The following is a 23,562-nucleotide window of genomic DNA, read 5'->3' as shown; positions in this document are numbered from 1 at the left end:
AGGGAGAGGGAGGGAGAGAGAGAGAGAGAGAGAGAGAGAGAGAGAGAAGGAGGGAGGGAGGGTCAGAGGTCATCACAAACAGAAACACCTGGAGTCAGAACTCCTTCACAAACTCTAACCTGCTGTAGTCAACAACAGCTGATCAGGCCGGAGGGAGAACATTGAGGAGGAGATCTCTAAACAAACTGAACTAAAATCCAGAGCTCACTCACATCTGTGTTGCTGGGCTGGAAGCAGGTGAGGAGGCGAGGAGGAGGCGGAGAAAAGACAGATAATTATACAAGAATCATTCAACCATTTACACACTTTTAACAACCTAACAACTTGATATCAAATATTCACAGACAGAGAGTAAACCAGTGTTGTTCAAAATAAAAGCCTGTAAAAAATGTTGGCTGACAGCTTTCCTCAGGCAGGGAAATAAATGCAACAGGACAGGAATACAGGTAATGAATACTCTCAGAGACAGAAGACAGACGGTTAATGAGGGATAGAAGAGAAGCAGCCTCGATCCAGACTGACTTTTATTTTGAAATGAATGTGAGAACGCTGCATTAACCTGAGTTCACGTCGTCAGCTGTCAGTCACATCTGTCCGCTGTAAGTAATACGCTTATCTGCAGCATCACCAACGTAGCATGTTAGCCTCCAGGTTTGTTTTCTAGTGAAATATAGCATGAGGCGCTAACGTCACTTCCTGTCTAAATTAAGCCCCGCCCACTTTCAGGTGAAACTCCTGCATCAGAGCCAAGCGGACAATAATAGTGTCTTCATGTCTTAAAGCTGCTGAGTCATATATTGCACGTCCAACAACAAATAGATCCAGAGCTCCGGTTCCTTTACTTCCTCTCCAGAAAAAAGGAGAGTAAAGAAAGGATCAGAAATCTCAGTCTCAGTGTCAGCCTGCTGCCTGCCACTCGTCCCCCGCAGACCCACCGGACATCCATCCCCTATTTATTCTCCGTAAGCTGTCTCTGCTGTCTGATCAGACATCTGACCCCATCTCCATATTTCTGGACTCAGTAAACCCTTTCTGACCATCAGAGAAATTGTTTTCTGGCATCACTTTTACATTTCAGGGGTAGATCTGCATCTTGGTTTGGATAAGCGTCAGTCCAGAGGTCTGATTGGTCTATAATTAGACCGTTGATTGAAGTTATTCCTTAAGCTTTCTTATAGAGAGGAAACTTAAATGAAATCACATTAAAACAGGAGCATTAATCTTCACTTTGGTCTCTGAAGGGTCAAATCCAGCAGCTTCATCTTTAATCTTCAAATACTAAAAAAAAACTCAAAGGGATTTAATACACAATTAATGGGTTCTGCTCCCTAATGAAGGAAAATGGAAATTGGAAAAATGACCTCTGAATCGAGAGGATTATAACGGGATCATTTGTTCATGCCGACTCTGTGAGCAGAAACTTTCCTCCATGTTTCCCTTCAGATTTCAGCTGGACTTTGGTTTAAACTGGGCTGTCACCGGAGTGATTTGCCACAGAAATAACTTTCTTTAAATCACATGTTGCCCTTTTTAATATCCCTGTCACAGAAATATGGATCATCCAAAGCCTACAGGTAACTTTCCTCCACCACGGAATTTAAAGAGGCCCTATTCTGCTCATTTTCAGGGCTTTGCAGACCATTTACATGCACTACAAATCTGCACTACAGGACAGGGAACACCATAAAGCACAATAGGACCTCTTTAATTTGAACCGTGCTGAAGTGAGTGAAATAAAAAAGGTCTAAATCTGAATGGAGCTTGAACGCATCATGATGTAAGTCAATGGTATTGTGCTCTGTTAATTAGTCACCGGCAGCTTAAAGCTAACGTTACCGCTCCTCCTTTATGGAATTTGAACACAGATGTGTAGGACAGTTTGCATATAGCCTAATTTAAATACATGCAGGAACTGTAGGAGGCGAGCAGTTTTGCAGGACGGCTATGGGTGCATTTTTAGTCTGATTAATTGGCCACATAACCAGGGACTTCCCTCGTGAGTTCCCCCTGAAGACCAGGTTTGTCTTTTTGTCTTCGGGTTTAGAGTTAGTCATCACGTGCGTGTTGGGTTTCGGGGGATCGTGTCATGTGACTCCTGCTCACCTGCTTGGCGATGGCCCACAACCTCTTCTCCAGCAATTCCAAGGACATCTGTATCCCGATGGCTAAAAATAGAAAACACACACACACACACACACACACACACACAACACACACACACACACACATTAAAGACTCTGCAGAGCTGAACAGTTTGTTTGTTTGTGGAGGAGGAGGACAGGAAATCAATTTGCCCCTGAGTTCACCTCCGTCCTGTCCTCACTAATGAAGCTGTGTAAACAGAGGGGATGGTGCTCGGGTTTTTGGTCAAATATTGTGGCAAAGTGACGACATACTTCATAAAAGACAAGTTAAGACAGACACATAATATATGCACATGATGCAGGTAGGATTTTAACAAGGGCAGACTGTTTTATTCCAATTTCTTTATCAGAATTCCGATTAGATTTGCCTTTTCCTCGAAAAAAATTAATAAAAATTACATTTTTATTTATTTTTTTAGAAGAAAACTGGTTTTGTGAGTTTTTTTTCTAGACTCATCTCCAAAAAATGATATCACTTTTATCGATGCTAATGAAGCTAACGAAGCTAACGCAGCTAACGTAGCTAATGAAGCTAACGCAGCTAACGTAGATAATGAAGCTAACGCAGCTAACGTAGCTAATGAAGCTAACGAAGCTAACGCAGCTAATGAAGCTAACGCAGCTAACGTAGATAATGAAGCTAACGCAGCTAACGAAGCTAACGTAGCTAATGAAGCTAACGCAGCTAACGTAGCTAATGAAGCTAACGCAGCTAACGAAGCTAACGCAGCTAACGTAGCTAATGAAGTTAACGTAGTCACATGTAAGCGTGCCTGGGCGACTATCTTAGAGAAAGAAGACAATAGAAAAAGAACAATAACAAATACTTAAAGGCTCCTTAAGTACAAATCTAATTCAGTCCATTGTACTCTTCATATCCATGCTGCTCCCTCCTTTTTACTGCAACTGCGGCACAATTAAATCCCCCTCAAAATATTTATTTGAGTGCCATAGTTGACCAGATAAACGTCGGCAAGAAAAGTTGGTACCTACAACACATGGAAGTAACCCTCCTCTGTTCTTGGTGTTGACTTCAGAAATGTAATATTTGTTGCTATGGAAGCAAACAAACTGCATAAATCGTGTCTTTAAAATGAACTGAAGCTGAGATAATGTTTCTATTGTCACTGATTTCCTCCACACTCTGAACAGAGAGCGGTTCCTTCCTGGTGGTCTGCAGCACGGAGAGAGTCTGCAGTCCGGGAAACGCTCAATAACAAGAAGCTCAATAACCAGAAATAAGGTTTACAGCTGCACCGCTTTCCAATAACACCCGCACACAAGAGGCCCGTGTGTGTGTGTGTGTGTGTGTGTGTGTGTGTGTGTGTGTGTGTGTGTGTGTGTGTGTGTGTGTGTGTGTGTGTGTGTGTGTGTGTGTGTGTGTGTGTGAGAAGAACCGTTTTCATTATTGAATTGCAGCAGTTGGAGACATTATGCTGGTCTGAATGTGAACCCCCCCCGATCCTCCTAACGGCCAGCAGATTGGACGGGATCTCTGAGTGTCTGCAGGCTCACAGATTTAATTTATGATTTAATTTCTCTGCTAACGACTGAAGTTAATGGACCCAGAGGGCAGCAAGAAACATGCAGAATCCAGCTCTGTTTCAGCCTTACTGTGGAGGTTACTTTGAGAGTTTGAGAAAATGTGAAACGAAGCAGAAATAACTCAGGTTGATTTGTAAAACAGGTTTTTCCTCCACAGTTTGGAGCGATGAGGGCAAAGCTAACATTGTAGCTGCTCTGTCAGCACTCAAAGAAATGAGCATCCAGGCTGAGATACAACAGAGATTTTCTCAACAGAATTCTGATCATTTTAATCCACATTTTGACTGTTTTTTCACAGAATTCGTACTTTAATTCTTTGGGGAAATTTTGACTTTTTTCTCCAAATTTAGATATTTTTTTTATAATTCTGACTTTTCTTTACTGAATTCAGACTTTAAAAAAGAAAAGATCTGACTTTTTTCTCTGAATTTTTACATTTTTAAGAAAATATTTCTGAGGTTTTTCTGTAAATTCTAATTGTCAGAAAGTCGCTTTGGTGCTGAATTCTGAGATTTTCAGAAAAAAGTCAGAATCACTTTTCCTGAGTCCACATGTGGCCCTAGAACACAGACAATACACATCTCTATAAAACCTCCATGGATTAACTAACACTTGATTCATTAAAACCAGAATAAATATCTAATAAAAAAAGTTCAAACTTCAGTTGTTTCTGACACGTGTTGACAAAGCTAGGAGAGTTTGTCTATCAGTTTCTGTTCTTCCCCCTCCTCGTTTATCCCCCATTTTTAGATAACTATGAACCACAAAGTGCTTGAGTGACAGGATATGCATGTGAAGAGGTTAAACTCTTGCTGCTGTGTGCTGAGGGCGGGGGGTTTGTGTGTGTTGTGACTCAGCAGGATGTGCAGAAAGGTGACGCTGCATTTCTGTTCAGGTGAGACTCTCCATCCCTGGAGACTCAGAGCTCTGCGGCTCCGCTGTTTTATTCCTCTCCTGTCAGCAGCGTGCTTATCGCCGCCCTGCAGCGCTGCAGCTGCTGCAGTCTGCCCCCCGCCCGGGACAAAAACACCTTTATTATCGTCTCACGCGACAAATCCCAGATATTCCCCGGCGAGCACGAGGAGTTCCTGATGATAAACCTGCCTGGTTATTGTCCTGCCTCCTCCTGTGATGTCAAATCTTTTTAAGCTGCGCCCCTGAGGACATTAACATTTTATAATCCAATTTTCAGCCAGCCGCTGTTCACACTTTATGGGTGTTTCTTTAAAAATTCATGTGCGTTTTAAATTCTGATTCCCTGGATGTGTTCCTTCAGAGGTCTGCTGCTGAATCACGCTTTTATTTTTATCTCTAACGTGCATTTTTTATACGTCTCGTTGACTTTGTTGTGAATTTTCTGCAACAAGATAATTCCCACCACAGCGATCAGAACAGGGTTACCCTATTTTATATGATCTGAAGCAAAGATATGACATTTTATTTGGGTCTTTTATGACACGGAGCATGTGTCATCGGTTTTAAAAGTCACAATTTAGTCTCATTTTCTGTCACTTATTCAGATAAATACTCCCGTTAATTAGAGCAGACACATCTCAAACGTGTCTCTCACTCTGGTTTTATGTTGGAATGGATCTAGAAGTTATTCAATCAACTTTCTGTAGTCCAGAGTTAAATGTAGTGAAGTAACAAGAACATTTTGGGTTTTCTAACACGCACTAGATTCTGTGCAAATGATGCCTGCAAAACATATTGAATTTACATGTTAGACATGTCAGGTCCCGACCTCGCAACACATGTCAATAAGAGATGTTACAAGCTCCTTGCAAAGAACACTGTCGGAGTTTAGGGTTTGATTCACATATATTAATAGATATTATGCAGTGTCTCTCCTGGGACGTCTCAGTCTCTCCTGGGACATGTCTCCACGCTTTAATGTTCAGAACGCTCTTTATGTTTCTCATACTGCCTGTGCTGCAGCTCCTCTTTTCACCCTCTGTCTGAAACCAGAGCAGGGACGCTGCGGTGGGAAAACATACACAAATCAAAGTTAGACGTTTTTTATTCTATATTTATTATTGGTACCACTAAATTGGTTTGTCTAAATTCAGATATTTTTTCTTCACATTCTGACTTTTTTCACTGAATTTTGACAACAAACCAAAGATTGGACTCCCTCTGAACACTGACTGTGTTTTGTCACAGAATTCTTACTATTTTTTTCTGTGAATTTTGACTTTTCGGAGTTTTTTCTGTAAACTCAAACTCTGGTCAGAAAGTGGGTTTGGTACTGAATTCTGAGATTTAAAATGACTCAGATTTAATATTTCCTCAGAATCCACATAACCCTAACCCTATTCTATAACACAAATATTAGAATTAATAACACGTCTTTATGGATTATCTAACACTTAAATCAAATCTAATGAAAGCCATCTTTAAAAGTGGTGTTGAAGGAAAGTCACTGTTCATTTTCTCGGGTCAGTGAAGCAGCCGTTAAGGATTTCCTACCGCCAGCGGTAACTTTGCTAGCTTACAGCGGCGACCGTGACTTTGTGTGAGGGCACATCTTCCATGTTTGATTCAAGACAACACTACACGACATGAACACACTGCCTGCTCACCGTGTGCACTGAGGGAGAGTTTGAGTCAAGACAAAGTGTGCCCCCCCTCTTCATTCATTCAGACGCTGCCTGCAGCTGCAACACTCTGCTATTCCTGTCATACTCTGCTTTAATGCATATTACACGCTCAGTGCAACACACACACTCTCTCACACACACACACACACACACACACACACACACACACACACACACACACACACACACACACACACACACACACACACACACACACACACACACACACACACACACACACACACACACACACACACACACACACACACACACACAAAGCATTAGTGGCAGCGTGTGTGTCTCCCTCTCTCTCTCCCCTCCCTCTCTCACACACACACAGCAGCCAGTGTATAGGTGCTCAGAGTGGAGCAGCGATCCGGACGAAGAGGAGCAGTACGAACAGCTGCATTAAGCCCCGGGAATAAAACTCAACTCCAGCTTCTGATTCGTGGCTGCAAGACGCTTTCTGATTCTACTTTTATCGAGGAATGCGTCTCTAAGTCGAGACTCGTTTCTGTCCTTGAAGATCAAGTGCAGTTCGGGGGTTCAGATTTAGTTCTTTGTGAAACATAGACGAGCTGCAGTTCAGACTCTTCTGTGCGGAGCGCTGCAGATGAAGCAGAGCAACACCAGTTTCTGTTTCCTTCCTCTGTTTGGAGGCTGAACCTGCAGAGCAGATGGTGAGCGGTGTGTGTGTGTGTGTGGATGCTGAATGTGCCTTTGAAAGTGATGCAGAGTGTGTGTCCTGTGTGTGTATTCATGCAAACTATAAGGACATTAAATAGTGGAAATCCCTGATAAAAAATGCTTTAGTGTACTTTTGTTTTTTGTCCGTTTTTTACGGAGGCCGAAAGGTGCAAACGGCCAAAACCTCTTCCATCAGGCGAAGAGTGCTGCAGCTTCAGAGAGGACGCAGATATAGAAACTCAAATCAAAACTCCTGCAGAAACATCTGCAGCAGCTCTTCAACACATGCAGCATCTAGACAACATTCAGCAGAGGAAACATGAGCAGTTTACTGAAAGCTGCAGAAACCAAACGCTGCAAGAAGCTCCAACACAACGGAGACCAGGGGACACTAAAGAGAGACGCACAGAGCTGGAGACCAGGGGACACTAAAGAGAGACGCACACAGCTGGAGACCAGGGGACACTAAAGAGAGACGCACACAGCTGGAGACCAGGGACACTAAAGAGAGACGCACACAGCTGGAGACCAGGGGACACTAAAGAGAGACGCACACAGCTGGAGACCAGGGACACTAAAGAGAGCCGCACACAGCTGGAGACCAGGGGACACTAAAGAGAGGCGCACACAGCTGGAGACCAGGGGACACTAAAGAGAGACGCACACAGCTGGACACCAGGGGACACTAAAGAGAGACGCACACAGCTGGAGACCAGGGGACACTAAAGAGAGCCGCACACAGCTGGAGACCAGGGGACACTAAAGAGAGACGCACACAGCTGGAGACCAGGGGACACTAAAGAGAGACGCACACAGCTGGAGACCAGGGGACACTAAAGAGAGACGCACACAGCTGGAGACCAGGGGACACTAAAGAGAGGCGCACACAGCTGGAGACCAGGGGACACTAAAGAGAGACGCACACAGCTGGACACCAGGGGACACTAAAGAGAGCGCACACAGCTGGAGACCAGGGGACACTAAAGAGAGACGCACACAGCTGGAGACCAGGGGACACTAAAGAGAGACGCACACCAGGGGACACTAAAGAGAGACGCACACAGCTGGAGACCAGGGGACACTAAAGAGAGCGCACACAGCTGGAGACCAGGGGACACTAAAGAGGGACGCACACAGCTGGAGACCAGGGGACACTAAAGAGGGACGCACACAGCTGGGACCGGAGGATTAAGTTGGATTGTTTGTATCTGCAGCGTTTGTGTTTCTTCGTGTGTTTTGTCTTATTTGTGTTTCTATATCTGCATAGTTTCTGAAGCTGCAGCACGTTCCTCAATATATGACTCAGCAGCTTTAAGACATGAAGACACTATTGTTTTCCGCTTCGCTCTAATGCAGGATTTTCACCGGAAAGTGGGCGGGGTTTAATTTTTACTGGAAGTGACGTTAGCGCCTCATGCTGTATTTTGCTGGAAAAACCTCTAAGATGTGCTCGTGGTTTTGGAACCAACACATACATCAGACTGTAAATCTCTCTCACTCTGTGGCCGTTAAAGTGGAAGCCTGTTTCCTGTAATGGAGCGTCTGAGAGCATGTGGGAGTCTCGTCCTGACCTCAGTGTGAAAGCTGCAGTGTGTTTGTGCTCTCGGCCTTTTGGACCGAACTGCATCGCTCTCAGGCTGTATGGAGGAGGAACAGTGCAGCCGCCATTGGTGGTGGAGGGGGGTTTCCTGTCAGGGGCCATTAGGAAGCCAGCAAGATGCCACGATAGTCACATCGGCGGGACAAAACCCCAAGAGATGAGTTTCAAATCGAGATAAGTCGGCACGTCTGTTCTGGAAAGCTCTTTATTCCTCTCATACTGCCTGTGCTGCAGCACCTCTTTTCACCCTCCGTCTGAAACCAGAGCCCCGTCTGAATTCTAAGAGAAAATCAAAATGCTGAGAAAAAAAGTGACAAAGTGTTGTAAAGTGCGTTGGAGCGCTAGCCAAGAGAAGAGCGAGTGTTTTGTAGTGATGTCACTATGTTGCAGAACTTTGGGATTTAAGTCTCTGCAGACCATTTACATGCACTAAAAGCACACACCCGGAAAAAGAAAAACCCTAAAACCCCTTTAACCAAAGCCTTAGTTTGACTCACATTTTTAATAGCAGTACTTCAGGAATAAACCGTCCTCTACCTCAGTGTGAAGCCAGTGACGTCTCTGGCCTAGAAAGGTTGTTGGATTGTCTCACGCGTGTACCTGCCGGGTAACGTTTGAGTTTAGGCAAATGTGACGTCCTCGACCTACACGGGGCAGCCTCTGAGCTCTCTGCGGAGTCTTTAAAAGTCAAAAAGAAAGAGCCGCCTGGTGGTGCACAGCTCAGGAGGAGGGAGATGTTGAAAAGCAGCCAGGAGCGACTCCAGCTATTGATAAACAGAAGATGACATACCAACCTCTACGTTTGCTTTTGTTCGGCTCCTCGGCCGGCAGCTACTGAAGTGTTTGAGAGTGTGTGTGCACGCAACAGTGGGTGTGTGGAGGGTCTATTATTCGGCTCCGTGTGCAGGGTTTACATAAGACAAGATCAAGTTTTCCTGTAAATCCTTTTTCCCTTGTTCTACAAAGTGTAATTTCAACGCCCATCTGTTGTCTCAACCTCCAGAGTTCATCTCTCTGCTATCCTCTTAAAGCTGTCGTTGATCTGAAGTGAGTGACAGCTGTCAGTCAACGTCTCACCAGAGCTCCCAGGCCTGCAGATAATTGCATTTTCATTTTACAGCATGTTAGCATTGTGCTGCACGCATTCAGGAGCTGAAACTCGTCAAGTATCCACACTTTAGGGTCCAGAGAGGTTCAGAAACGATACAGAAAACCTACATTTGTTCAGTTTGAAGAACGTTTTCTGAAGCACATTTATGGCTTTCATTGTTCTACGTTTCTGTACGCAGAGAACAGTCTAATGGCCGGACAGATGGAGTTCCCAACGTCTTAATAACTCTGATTGTTAAATCCAACTTCCTGTGAGAACCCAAATTGGAAATGGATGCAGAAAAGTACCAAATAGAGACAGGTCAAGTGTCTGTGAGCGACTCCACAAAGCGTGATCAAGCCTTTCTCTGGAAACAGTGATGGGTTGCAGGAGGTCAGCGGAGAGGTTTTGTGTTCCTTTAACTGTCCACATTGGTTTCTTCACATCAGGAAATCTAAATATTAGTTTCATAAGGTCTTTAAACAAACAACGAACTGCTGGAGAATCCGAACACACTGGATAATGTCTTCTAAACATGCACAGAAGATTTGCTTGACTTCTAATGTTGACCTCTTGAAGTGACGTCAGACACTCTTCTGGGATCCACATTGTCTCTCCCCGTTTTCCCATTATCTCCTCCTCTACCTGCATTGTGATTCCCCCCCATTTCTAATGTCAGTTGTGGCCTGAAGGCACCGCAGCAGAGTGACTGGCATCATTGTGCCAACTTAACAAAAGGGAAGACGGGCAACAAAAGGAAGACCTTGAGGCAGCTTTCCTCTCGCTCTTTATAAAGCATCTGCAGCTGGATGATGGAGCGATGGCACTTTCCTTTAACTCTGCAGCGTTATCTCTCATGCACACCTCCCCCCTGCACATGTGAGCCTCTAAAACTAAGAAAAAAGGAATTAGAAATGCAGGAATCGTCAAAAATCCAAACGTTTTCCCTCGATTGTGTGCAACGGTGCTGACGCTGTGCTGTGTGTGCAGCGCTCAGGAATTGCGAGTGGGCGTTAAGAAGACACAAGTTGGCATTGGCTTTTCTCCGATGTTGCTGCATGAAAAACACGGAGGATTATTTCACTTCAATATCAAGCTCTCTGAAGGCAAAGAATGGGAAGGATTGAGGACACAAGCACAACCCCGGCCTGTAGTGCCAACAGAGTTTGGATCAGCTCCGCCCGAGGCTAAGCTGTTGATGTTTTTTAATCAGCGCACACGACATACTCCACTTAATCTCGCATATCGAGTTGCACTCTTTACGGCGGCGAAGAGGTTTGAGAAACAGAACAAAAATGAAACCCTGGACCAGATGTGGGGCGTAAAGCTCGCTGCCAACGAGACGAAGCTGGAAGAGAGCAAAGTAAATCTAAACACAGCTCACAGAGGATTATCCCTTATAGTAAAGCAGTCAAGCATTACAGTCGCTCATTTTCTCACTCCACATTGTAGGACGACTGATACAAGTTTGAGATAAACAAGAGCAAATGTGTCCTTTGTTTAAAGCAAAAACGTCCAATTTAAAAGCCTGTCGATATGAAAACTGTCTCGAAACATCAGGCTATGATTCCTTCACTCACAGCGAGCAGAAGCTGAACATTAAAAACCTCATAAAACATTCAGCTTTCACAGATTTTGGGGAACTTTCAGTTGCCATAACAAAGCTTTTTTGCGCCTTTTACTGTTGCCTTCCGTCTCCAAGCGTTGGCTTACCATCTACATTTAAGTTGAGAACTGTTTGGCTCTTCTGGCAAATAAACAGCGGTTCCTTCAGGCAGATATGACCTTATTTGGAGATCTATTGACGCTTAAATATCTGTAAAGAAATGCCCCAAAAAGTCTTGCAAATAAACAGTTTGTCCGACAAAGAGCATCGACTGTTTCTGAAATTATTTAACGTTAGTAGCTGGAGTTTTTCCTTCACGAGGCCCAGATTTGGGATACTTGGCTGTTGATCTTGTTGGCGAGTTCACTTCTAATCTGTACATAAAGATCGCAGGTATCGTAAGATGTGGAGACTTAACGTCCCTTGGTTGTAGAAACAAGCGATGGGTGTCACATGAATCTATCGTCCAACAGATGACAGCTTGGTTTTTCTCTTTCAGGAAGTGGTTCACAGCTCGGTGTGACCCGGCGGAGAGCGACGGATGAGAGTCTGAAGCAACAGGAGAGTCGATGTGACAGACATGAAGAACCTGGACCAGTATGGACCGAACCACAAGGAGAGTCTGGGTGAGTCCGGACGGCCCTGTAATCTGCTTCCGTATCAGGGCTGCAGACAGTTGAATTTACCAGGGAAATATGGTGGATACAAGTCCTGGAATTGGCAAATAAACTCCTTTCCGGTTACTCTGGATGGCCACCAATGATGGCTTGGGAAAAAAAAGTCTGTTTGACTTGCCATACATGAACCATCTTGGCGTCAAATCGGACATTTTTGTGGAAAGCCAAATTCAGACTTCAGGAATTACTCGAAATCTGAACCATACATTCAAGATAATCTGCCAATGGAAAACTGGGTATCCTAACATGTGTGGTAGAGGAGGTGGTGGAGGTATTTTGGGGTGTAGGAGCGTAGTCAGTGTGGGCTTGATAAATATTAGTGTGGTTTAGTGTCCAAAATGCTTTGTCCGTGACGATCAGCTTTCCTTTCTCTCTTCAATGGCTCGTGTTGCAGTGTTTTGAGTTTGCTCTCTTGGAGTGTGTAGTAAAGTGTCTCCTGTCCTGCAGTGTGTGCAGCCCTGTCCGGTCTGGTGCTGGTTCTCCTGGTTCTGCTGGGCTCGGTCCACAGCTGCCCCGGTGTCTGCACCTGCTATGCTAACACCACCGACTGCTCCGCCGCCGGCCTCCTGTCTCTGACGACCGTCCTGGCGCTGGTGACCGGGACTCTCTGATCCTCCGCCTCCCCCAGAACAACCTCTCCTCCCTGGGTTCGACCGAGCTGACGAACCTCAGTGGCCTGGAACTCCTGGACCTCTCCCAGAACCACTTCTCCGCCCTGCAGCCCGGGGCGTTCTCCGACATAAGCGGCCTGCGATTCCTCAATCTTTCTTCTAACTACCTCGGGGTCCGCTCGTTGCCCTCCGACCCCAACAACAGCACCTATGTCCTCCAGGGTTTGAATGGGAGTCAAGGGGGCGCCGGACTGAGCAAGGATGTGTTCAGGGGGCTTTGGAGGCTGCGAGGCCTCGACTTGTCCGCCAATGGCCTCCAGTGGCTGCCCAAAGGTCTGCTGGACGGGCTCCAGAGACTCGACTGGCTCTCCTTGGCCAGTAATCGTCTGGCGGCCCTGGACCGGGTCACCTTCGAGCCGCTGATGGGGCTACAGGAGCTCCGGCTGGCGGGGAACCCCTGGGAGTGTGACTGCAAGCTGAGAGAGTTCAAGCACTGGATAGAGTGGCTGATTTACAGGGGTGAGCGGACTTTAGATTCTCTGAAGCTGATGCGAATCACTTTGTATTTTAAGTCTGTACTTCAAACGCAGACTAATCAAAGCAATCAATCTCCACACTGTGTTTAGTTTTAGGATTGACTGGGGCTCAGAGTATAGTGGAGTGTCTGCAGTTCAGGACATGGTTTGGGGACAGAGTGTATGTAGTTGGCCAGCCTCAGTATGTTGTTGGGGTTTCTCACAGGTTATTTTGTGTGTCCTCTCTCTCCGTCCGCTGTACAGATGGCCAGGTGGATGCGATGCAGTGCAGCTTCCCGGGGGATTTGAAGGGCCGGGACATCCGCAGCGTCCCGGCAGAGATGTTCAGCCACTGCCTGCAGAGCACCGCCAAAGAGGGCGCTCCGGGCTACACCACAAGGCCCCCCTGCCCGCCGGGTCGCATCAGCAGCAACGACGAATGTGTCCGCCAGCGCTACCGGCCCGTCAGCGTCCGGCGAGCCCACGGCACGCAGATCGTCGCGGGCGTGATCTGCGGCACGGTGTGCGTCATGATGGTGGTGGCGGCGACTTACGGCTGCGTCTACGCCTCGCTGATGGCGCGCTACCAGAGAGAGATGAAGAGCCGAGGGCAGCCTCTGATGGCCGAGTGCGGCGCCGACACGGACCTGGAGGACGGGCAGATGTCTTCCCCGGAGGACACGCCACCCAAAGAGGCCATCGTGCACGGGTATCGGATCAGCAGCTTCTGACACACCGCTTTTGTCTGATTTTATTGATTCTTCCAGGACACTCGACAGCGTCTGGAGGCGGAAACTGACTGGAAACATCAGCTAATATTTCAACTTCACTAAGCAGGCATAAGCTAAAGATCACGCTGTGTAAAAACCCAGTAGAAAATTCAGCTTTCCCATTTTTGGCCCACTTTGGACAAATTCAGTTGCCAACAAGCATTTTTGCACCTTTCCCCGTTGTTTTGGCCATACTAACACCAATAAATCAGACAAGCTATTATACTGGCAGTGTAGGACTCAATTGCATGGACCTGGAGGATAGGCAGTTCTTCTACAGAGGCCATTGTGCATGGGCTATCAAATCACCGACCCGCTGCTTTTGTAAGATTTTCAGATTCTTCTAAGACACTAAACGCTGCAGCTCTGATGTCTAAACTTCCCACCTATCCCTAAGAGAGCCAGCCACCCTCCAGAGGAAGCCCATTTCAGCCTCTTGTATTCACCGTCTTCTGCTTCACTTAGCAGGCAGAAGCTAAATATTACACCGTGTAAAAACCCAGTAACTTTGGACAGATTCCTTTAGTCTCCGGGCTGCAGCTTTTAAACTCCTGCAAGCTGCTGATGCACTTCTGCACCTTGACTTCCCTTCATATTGTTTCTCCTTCAGTGACTATAACAAAGCATTTGTACTGCTGTCTTAACCATATTAACACCAATGAATCAGCCAGGCTTATTACTTCTACTGGCAGTGTATGAGCTGATTGCACGGACCTGGAGGACAGGCAGATGTCTCCTCCGAAAGACATGCATCGTGCACAGGTATCGATTCTGGCGCCGCTGCTTTTGTCTGATTCCTGATTCTTCCAGGAAACGTCTATCGTGTTTCCGACCCAGTGGAGCTTTAACCACGGCCACATGACGAAAGCGTCGACCCAGCGTCAGTCTTTGTTCCTCTCTAACTCTGTCAGAGGATAAGAAATACTCCTCTGGGCGCTGGAACCTTTTTCACTTGCACAACCCATATCGTTTCTCCAAGCTAGAGTAGACGGCGTTAATACCATCGTCCTCTTTCTACGCCCATGGCGCAGTCACGAAGAGCTATGTTAAAGCAGAAGTGGGCGTGGTAAAATCTAAACTGGGTTGGTGAAACGATCGCAGGACTCTCTGACGTCTGGAGGGGGAAGCCCTGCAGCTCTGAGCTGAAAGGAGAGTGGCTAATGGAGCGGACTGTATGGAGAGAATGCCGCAGCACTTCCTTTAATGTATGGATGCTCTGTGAATTGTTATTCCCCGCGCTGCAGCTTTTAAACTCCTCTGAAGCTGCTGATGCACTCCTGCACCTTGCCTTCGCTTCATCTGTGTTTCGCTTTCGGACACATCCTGAAAAAACCTCCTCTTAGTTTTGAGCCAAAAAAAAAAAGTCTTTGAATCTGTGAAATGTGACTTTTCTTCTGTTTGTTTTTGCACAAATTATCTTGTTTTCTTCACTTATTTTATGTTATATGTTACATCCCCACTGTTAGATGGACACCCAGTTGAATTCCCTTCAGATATCAGACACTTTAACCGTGTTAGAGGCCTGCTGCTTCATCACCACTGAGGTAAACTACATTAGAGCTGCACTGCCACCTGCAGGGCAAGCTTTGAATTACAACACCTTAAATCCAGCACAAACGAACATTTATGAAGACAATTATTCCCAACATTACAGAGTCTGAGGTACTGACAGAGAGTGTGATCTAATATCCAGATGTTTTCAAGTATTTTGTCCATTTCTTTTCTGTGATAAGTACATAAAACAAACTCAACTCAAGGACTGTAAATCAGGCGGAAGATAATAAACTCTATATTTATCTAATTATCCTGGACTTTCTTTCTCATTTTTTAATAACATCACAATATCACCTGAACATCAGCAGGAGAGGACTCTTTAAAGTAGAGACACTACATACTGATATACACCTGAACATCAGCAGGAGAGGACTCTTTAAAGTAGAGACACTACATACTGATATACACCTGAACACCAGCAGGAGAGGACTCTTTAAAGTAGAGACTCTACATACTGATATACACCTGAACACCAGCAGGAGAGGACTCTTTAAAGTAGAGACACTACATACTGATATACACCTGAACATCAGCAGGAGAGGACTCTTTAAAGTAGAGACACTACATACTGATATACACCTGAACATCAGCAGGAGAGGACTCTTTAAAGTAGAGACACTACATACTGATATACACCTGAACATCAGCAGGAGAGGACTCTTTAAAGTAGAGACGCTACATACTGATATACACCTGAACATCAGCAGGAGAGGACTCTTTAAAGTAGAGACACTACACACTGATATACACCTGAACATCAGCAGGATATGTTCACATTCCTCCAACAAACTCAGGGACTACATCACTTGCCTCCGGACACTGTGGAGGAGAGACTACAGCTGCTGCAGGTTTTGTAACTGGATAACAAAACTGGTGTTGTGTCTTTCCCTCCAGCTTTATAAGAATCAAAATGTAACCTGGTCCCACTCTGCTGTTGCACAGGACACACTGGATGTAGCTTTCCAGCTTTCTAGCTCACTTTCACAACCCAAAATATAAGAAACTCATCTTAACTTATGGAACAGCACAAGAATGTAGATCACACTGAAGAATGATGTCCTCTCACCTGCCTCTCAGGGCTTCTGCACCTCCCAGAAATAAGATAAAAATCACAGCTTTTAAATAACGTTGAATTAGAGACTTACCTCCAGCCATGGCCGTCTTCCCTTCGGAGGAAACGATCGCTGACGTCACCGCGATCACGTACTTCACTCCTGTGGAGAAACACCTCAGAGTCAGCTGATGAATTGAGTCTTACGTACAAATAAAGCCTCTGAATCCCTCGTCCACCGCTGGTTATGAGATAGTGAACCTTTGTCGTTGACGGGGTAATAGTAGAAGCTCCCGGGAGTGTTTTCCGCGGCGAGGCGGTACCACAGCGGGAAGTGATCCATGGTGAACAGGTTGTCTTTATCAGCCGCCGTCAGAAACCTCCTGCAGAGGGAAAGACATTTGACTTTAAAGCAGAATGAATAATCCTGGTCTGGGAAGTTACAGAAGGATGCAAGCACGTGTTGTGTCTTAGTTTACTAAAGACACAACACATGCAGAGTGCTGCAGGAAGGGGTCCTGGTTTTTGAGTAAGTAAATATCAGTAAATATCCCACTGGTGAGTTTAAAAACGGCGGTTGCCTCGAAATGAGACGACTCAACTTCATCATGCCCAACGTTAGCCGCCTTTAGCTTAGCGGTGGTGACGTGAAGTCATGTGACCGTGCTCTGGTTCCTTTATAGCCCAACATTAGCCGCCTTTAGCTTAGCGGTGGTGACGTGAAGTCATGTGACCGTGCTGTAGTTCCTTTATAGCCCAACATTAGCCGCCTTTAGCTTAGCGGTGGTGACGTGAAGTCATGTGACCGTGCTGTAGTTCCTTTATAGCCCAACATTAGCCGCCTTTAGCTTAGCGGTGGTGACGTGAAGTCATGTGACCGTGCTGTAGTTCCTTTATAGCCCAACATTAGCCGCCTTTAGCTAAGCGGTGGAGACCTGAAGTCATGTGACCGTGCTGTAGTTCCTTTATAGCCCAACATTAGCCTCCTTTAGCTTAGCGGTGGAGACGTGAAGTCATGTGACAGTGCTGTAGTTCCTTTAAAGCCCAACATTAGCCTCTTTTAGCTTAGCGGTGGAGACGTGAAGTTATGTGGCCGTGCTGTAGTTCCTTTATAGCCCAACATTAGCCTCCTTTAGCTTAGCGGTGGAGACGTGAAGTCATGTGACAGTGCTGTAGTTCCTTTAAAGCCCAACATTAGCCTCCTTTAGCTTAGCGGTGGAGACGTGAAGTCATGTGACCGTGCTGTAGTTCCTTTATAGCCCAACATTAGCCTCCTTTAGCTTAGCGGTGGAGACGTGAAGTCATGTGACCGTGCTGTAGTTCCTTTATAGCCCAACATTAGCCTCCTTTAGCTTAGCGGTGGAGACGTGAAGTCATGTGACCGTGCTGTAGTTCCTTTATAGCCCAACATTAGCCTCCTTTAGCTTAGCGGTGGAGACGTGAAGTCATGTGACCGTGCTGTAGTTCCTTTATAGCCCAACATTAGTTTTTTTACTTCAGAATCAGAAAGCAGGTTTAATATGTAGAGAGTATTCTGTCAAACAAAACATTTATTTGACACAGATTGTTTTTTGCAATAATCCAAATTCCAATTGAGAAATCCCATTGGACCAGGGTGATGCTGCCTTCAGGGTCCAACACAGAAATACAACATCCCTGCGCCACACTATGAAATCGGAGTCAAAGCTAAATGGTTCTCCACATGCAATATGGCAACACAATCGACGACAGTAAATGTCAGACATGTTCTAACTGGTCTTACTTTGCCACTCTGCTCTCCACTCCGGCGTATCGTGTGACCCTCATCAGGCCGGAGCGAGTACCCAGGAACGCCGTCTCAACCCCCGGCTCCACCCTGCAGATTACAGGATCAAAAAAGGACAGCTTGTTATTCAAACTTGCATTTATGTTATATTTGATAAATGATGTGTACCCCTTTCTTTGTCTGCTGTCTTTCTTCTGTTTGGCTTATTTTGACTTAGTTTTCTACACTCACTTTAAACATGTGTGATTCCTTTGTGTGAATCAGGTATTTATCAGTAAGTCTCACTTGTCGTTGAGCATCAGAGCGTTCCAGTACGCCTCCATCGGCGCCGTCACCACCGCGTCGAACAGCACGTGCTGCAGCAGCACCTCGTCACCTGCACAGGTATTATAAAATCAGTAGGATTTATCGAATTCATGGGAGGGAGAGAAATGATTTCACTGTGAGTCTCGTACACTCCAGGTCCGGCTCCAGCCCCAGCAGGTAGCGGATGGCAGCCTGAAGCTGAGAGAACTTCCTGTGGCTCGGGTCGATGTCTGTCACGCAGTACGTCCTGAGGAAGAGAGGATTTATTCAGCAATATATAATTAGAAGTTTCATTAGTAATCAATGCTAAGTGAGGCCTAATGTTGCTGCTGATGCACTTTTTCTCATGGCTTTAATATTGATTTGTTTATACGTCGTTTTTACACAGCGGCGAAATATTGAAAGCTATATTTAAAGTCATATTTGAGTTAAATAAGTTAAATCAATGCATTTAATAATTGATTTAATCTAAGGTTTTTTAAAGGTTTATTATTTAGTATTTTTTAAAGTTTATAATTTCTATAATAAAATGTAGATTATTTAAATGTGTTAATCTCTGAAATTATTTATGGGTTATTTAGATTTTTAAACAACAGATTCTAAAGGAAAACATTTTTCGACTGAATTTGTTAACGTGACATTTTTATGCAGCGCCCAAAATATTTAAAGATGTATATTTATAATAAACAATGCTTTCTTGATGGTTTTGAGGGCTAACAGTACAGGTTAATATAATGCATTAAATAACTTCATGTATTAAACATGCGTTCCTGTTTCAGACGTACCACTCGGTGGCGATGCTGAGGTCGGGGGAGGTCAGGTCGTGCAGCCCTGCAGAGGAAGGAACACACATTTCAGTCAGTTCATATTAAAATGTTTACTTCCTTTAACAGAAGACATGTGAGATGGATCCTCTGAGAATATGTAGGAAGTTGTCTTTTTGAATGCATGAAAACACTAATCATGAATTGAGTTTTCTACATCTAGATTCAAGAAGATTTAAACTGTATTTTCATACATTCGACCAACAAGATAACAACTACAGTGTGGTTATTAGCAATTAAAGATAAAGCGTTAGTCGCAGGCTACTTATAAAAATAGTTCATTAAATAAAGTTTCAGTAAAACGCAGGATTCAGTAAGCTATAGACACGTAAAATAGAATCATAAACACCAAGAGAAAAACACAGCACATTGCAATGATATTTCTACGTTAGTTAGTCAGATGTGTGTGTGTGTGTGTGTGTGTGTGTGTGTGTGTGTGTGTGTGTGTGTGTGTGTGTGTGTGTGTGTGTGTGTGTGTGTGTGTGTGTGTGTGTGTGTGTGTGTGTGTGTTCTTACCTTCCTCCACAGACACATTTCCAAAGTACATCAGCTTCCCGTAACCTCTGGTCAGCACCATGCTGAAGCTGCAGAGAAACACACCTGTATATTTAACATGTGGAGCAGAGCGATGCTGCCCTCTAGCGGTGACATCACACAGGTACACGTGAGAGCAGAAACGGAGGATTGCACATTGGATATTTGAGGCGATATCTGTTCATTATTTTACATAAACATCTAAAGTTTTTTGGATAGAGTACAGACAATGTCTACAGAGTCTGACAGCAAGGTAGAACTGTGAAAATATTCTTATTCAAGAATATAATTGAGAAGATATTGATTTTTGAAGGTGTCTAAATACCCCCAAAGGAGCACATTAATAAGCTGCTGGTACTCTTAAACATGATCTCCTGCAGGTGACACACTGAACACAGAACATACATTCATAAAGCCACACTTAAAAACACTTCATATGAGCAGGTACAGGTGCACCACACTTTAACTCCTCCTTTAATCTCCTTCAAGGTGTTTTAAGATCTTACGGTGTAAAACAGCAGATTTACCTGAAAGGTGTTTCATCGATGTTTGTGTAGAAGTAATCGTTAACGAGGAACAGAGGGCGTTTCTGTTGGAGGAGAAGGGAAACATTGGTTATAATAAATATAAAGCTGGATCTCCATCTGAGTTAATCTAACATCCAGAGTGAAGGAGTTTGGTTCCGGTGCCTTGAAGAAATGTCTCTACAAAACTCTCTGGGTATTTTATGAATGAATATTGAAAATAAAGTCGATATGCTAATGTTAGCCTCTGTTAGCTTCTCCATCTGATGTGATGTAAGTAGCATTGTTTGTGTTTACAGAATCAGTTGTGTTTATAATAGCTGTTGTTAATTACATGAAGACCAATCAGGAGTACTCCTTTTCTTTTTTAGGAAATAAGCAGCAAGTTTTACAAAGCATTACTGCCCCCTACTGACCTGGAGAGGAACTGCAGGTGTGTCCTTCTATCATTTAATAATCTATACGTCTTAATGATGTATTCATTAGCAGCATTTGAATTTAACTTCAGTATATAACTAATTAAGGTCACAAATAAACTGTCTTTGAGTTACTTTAGAAGCAGAATCAAAATACTTCATTAAACTCAGGGGAAAATTGGAAACGTGTCGGTTGCACAATTTAAGAGTAAAATAAATACTTAGTTATGGTAAAAATGAACAGTAAAAGGAGGAAATAAAATATAAATACGAATCAAATCTACACAGAAACATAAGAAGTCATTAGTATAAAATGAATCAAAGAAGAAAATGTCCAACAAAAATATAAATTAAAGCTATTTATGTAAACATGATAAGTTAATGAGGAAATGTGCAATAATTGATGAACTCATATGAATTGGCTCTTTATGGAAACATCCTGGGTGTATTATTATTATATATTACACACAGTAAATCATTTCCTCACCGCTTTATCCACTGAAGCTCTGACGCTCAGTCTCATGCTGCCCGTCTCTCCCCTCACCATCGCCGTCCTCAGCTAAAGGAGGCAAAACGTGAAAATCAGATTAGTTTCTAAAACAACAAAAAAGGACAGTTTTATATTGAATTTGTGAGTTTACAATATAAGATTTTCAAAACACATTCATGACTTTATAATCGCATAGAATATACATTTTTCTTCTTGTGATTTATTAAGAGTTTTTTCAAAGGTTTCATTTGTCATACGCACAGCAGATACCGCGTATATGTTGGTGATGAAAATCTTATATCCCAAGCTCCTCCAACAACTCAACAACAGCGCACATAAGATAAGATAAATAGTGCAAAAATAAAATATATACAATAACAACACTAAGGATGTAAGGATGTGAAATATATACATATGTGGAATACATTGAGAGTATTCAAATACACTGTACAGTCATTTCAATACTTCACACCGTTGAATGAGGAGGTATGGACAGATGCATCTATTACGTATAAACAGATATGTATGGCAGATGTGTATAATATATATACAGTATATGTATGTGTGTACTATAAACAGATGTGAGTAGACATTCCCAGAGCTCAGGAGTTCAGCAGTCTTATAGCCTGTGGTATAAAACTGTCCCTGAGTCTGGTGGTCTTTTCCTCATAACTTACCTTTTTATTCTCAGAAAATATCCATCAACTAGTCAGTTTGTGTTCGTCTACAGTGTAATGGTATTTACCGTCTCGTCTGTGTCCTCCCACTCCACCTCAGACATGTCCACACTGTTGTAGTTCGGCTTCGGCTTCAGCTTCTTCCCGTCTTTGTACTGCGGGACAGAGGACACGCTTTATGACCCTCCTTATGTAAACTGAATGTACCTTCAGATAAAAGGCTTAAAGTACATGCCTGGCTTAAATCGGAGATACTGCGATCTGGTTTAACTCACCAGAGGTCGGAGGTCGGGGTGCGCCAGGATGTAGCCGTTGTTGGTGATGAGGAAGGCGTAGCCGTGAGGACCCAGCTGAGGAGGAAGAGGAGGAAGAGGAAGAAAGATTGAAGGAAGCTCAGTAAATGTTAATGTCAACTTTTATTGTGAAAGGGTAGGAAGCGACATGAATGGTGCAAACGTTGATTGTGAAATTGAAGAAGGTTAAAGACATGTTTCAAGCTCTAAATTGAAGAAGGTTTTATTGTGAAATGGAAGGAAGCTAATTCATATTCCAATCTTGCATTTTAAATTGTTTGAAATAGAGGGATTGTCAAGGAATGTTGAAAGCTTTTATTGTGAAAAGTGTGTGGATAAAAACAGGAAGTGGCGTTAACAGGTGTGACTCACCATGTATCTGGGAGCGAGCTTCATCACCTCCATCAGGGGGATGTCGGTGCCGACCACACCCAGCAGGATGCCGTGAGACAGCTGCAGAGACAGGAGAGAGGAGGCAGGAGGCAGGAGGCAGGAGACAGGAGGCAGGAGGCAGGAGGCAGGAGGCAGGAGGCAGGAGGCAGGAGGCAGGAGGCAGGAGACAGGAGACAGGAGGCAGGAGGCAGGAGGCAGGAGGCAGGAGGCAGGAGGCAGGAGACAGGAGGCAGGAGGCAGGAGACAGGAGGCAGGAGGCAGGAGGCAGGAGGCAGGAGGCAGGAGGAGGGGCAATACAATTACTCTTCATCATACAGACAGAGATGTTTCGTATTGGTGCAAACACAAAAATAAATATTAAATAATCCAACAAATAAAACAAAGAAACAAAATAGAATACGAGACCTCATTTGTATTTTCGTTTTGCAATTTTAATCCCTGTTTTTATAAACTAGGATATTTTGTAGTTGTTACATTAACTGTGCAGTTTCTATATGTTGTATTAATTCTTGGATCAGATAAAAGTTCCCACCGACCGTTTCCTTCTTCTTGCTGAACACCGGCATGGCCACAGAGGTCATCATCAGCAGACTCTGAGCCTTGGTGGTGAACAGCTGAGACACAAACACCAGCCAACACAGGGACGGGTTAGCAAGCCAAACATAACACACCTTTAAAGATGAATGAATGATGAAGTAAACAACAACAACAACAACAACAACAACAACAATATAATGTAACAGATATATCTAATCTATCCATAATCTAATCTTTGATGGTGTTTAAACTGAGGTTGACCTCCAGGGGGCGATGTAGGAATACTGTGGACATTAAAGGGGCCATATCCGGCTCATTTTCCGCGGCTCTGATCGGTTAGCTGGCAGGCTCTG

At 44.3% G+C, this 23,562-nt stretch overlaps 2 protein-coding genes across 5 annotated transcripts in view; one reads left to right on the top strand and one right to left on the bottom strand.

Moving 5' to 3' along the window:
* Window positions 1-23,562, bottom strand: part of LOC134880921 (voltage-dependent calcium channel subunit alpha-2/delta-4-like) — a 49,552-nt gene that overhangs the window by 10,764 nt on the left and 15,226 nt on the right. For all 4 annotated transcript variants that reach the window (XM_063907983.1, XM_063907991.1, XM_063907984.1 and 1 more), the window contains 15 exons: window positions 23,209-23,286; window positions 22,652-22,732; window positions 22,262-22,336; window positions 22,055-22,141; window positions 21,307-21,378; window positions 20,407-20,468; window positions 19,862-19,929; window positions 19,307-19,352; window positions 18,671-18,768; window positions 18,501-18,591; window positions 18,213-18,305; window positions 16,712-16,833; window positions 16,545-16,613; window positions 2,104-2,165; window positions 213-227 (listed from right to left, as the gene is read on the bottom strand). In XM_063907983.1, the coding sequence (XP_063764053.1) occupies window positions 213-227; window positions 2,104-2,165; window positions 16,545-16,613; window positions 16,712-16,833; window positions 18,213-18,305; window positions 18,501-18,591; window positions 18,671-18,768; window positions 19,307-19,352; window positions 19,862-19,929; window positions 20,407-20,468; window positions 21,307-21,378; window positions 22,055-22,141; window positions 22,262-22,336; window positions 22,652-22,732; window positions 23,209-23,286 (1,119 nt within the window). The remainder of the gene's footprint in view (window positions 1-212; window positions 228-2,103; window positions 2,166-16,544; window positions 16,614-16,711; window positions 16,834-18,212; window positions 18,306-18,500; window positions 18,592-18,670; window positions 18,769-19,306; window positions 19,353-19,861; window positions 19,930-20,406; window positions 20,469-21,306; window positions 21,379-22,054; window positions 22,142-22,261; window positions 22,337-22,651; window positions 22,733-23,208; window positions 23,287-23,562) is intronic.
* Window positions 8,527-15,596, top strand: LOC134875853 (leucine-rich repeat and transmembrane domain-containing protein 2-like). Its single transcript, XM_063900553.1, is given in 5 exon segments — window positions 8,527-8,666; window positions 11,834-11,898; window positions 12,397-12,542; window positions 12,545-13,079; window positions 13,340-15,596. Coding segments are annotated over 5 exon segments (1,353 nt in total). The 3' UTR covers window positions 13,807-15,596.

This window comes from Eleginops maclovinus, chromosome 2 (genome assembly GCF_036324505.1).
Source record: "Eleginops maclovinus isolate JMC-PN-2008 ecotype Puerto Natales chromosome 2, JC_Emac_rtc_rv5, whole genome shotgun sequence".
Lineage (NCBI taxonomy): Eukaryota > Metazoa > Chordata > Actinopteri > Perciformes > Eleginopidae > Eleginops > Eleginops maclovinus.
This window is presented reverse-complemented; position numbering and strand designations above follow the sequence as displayed.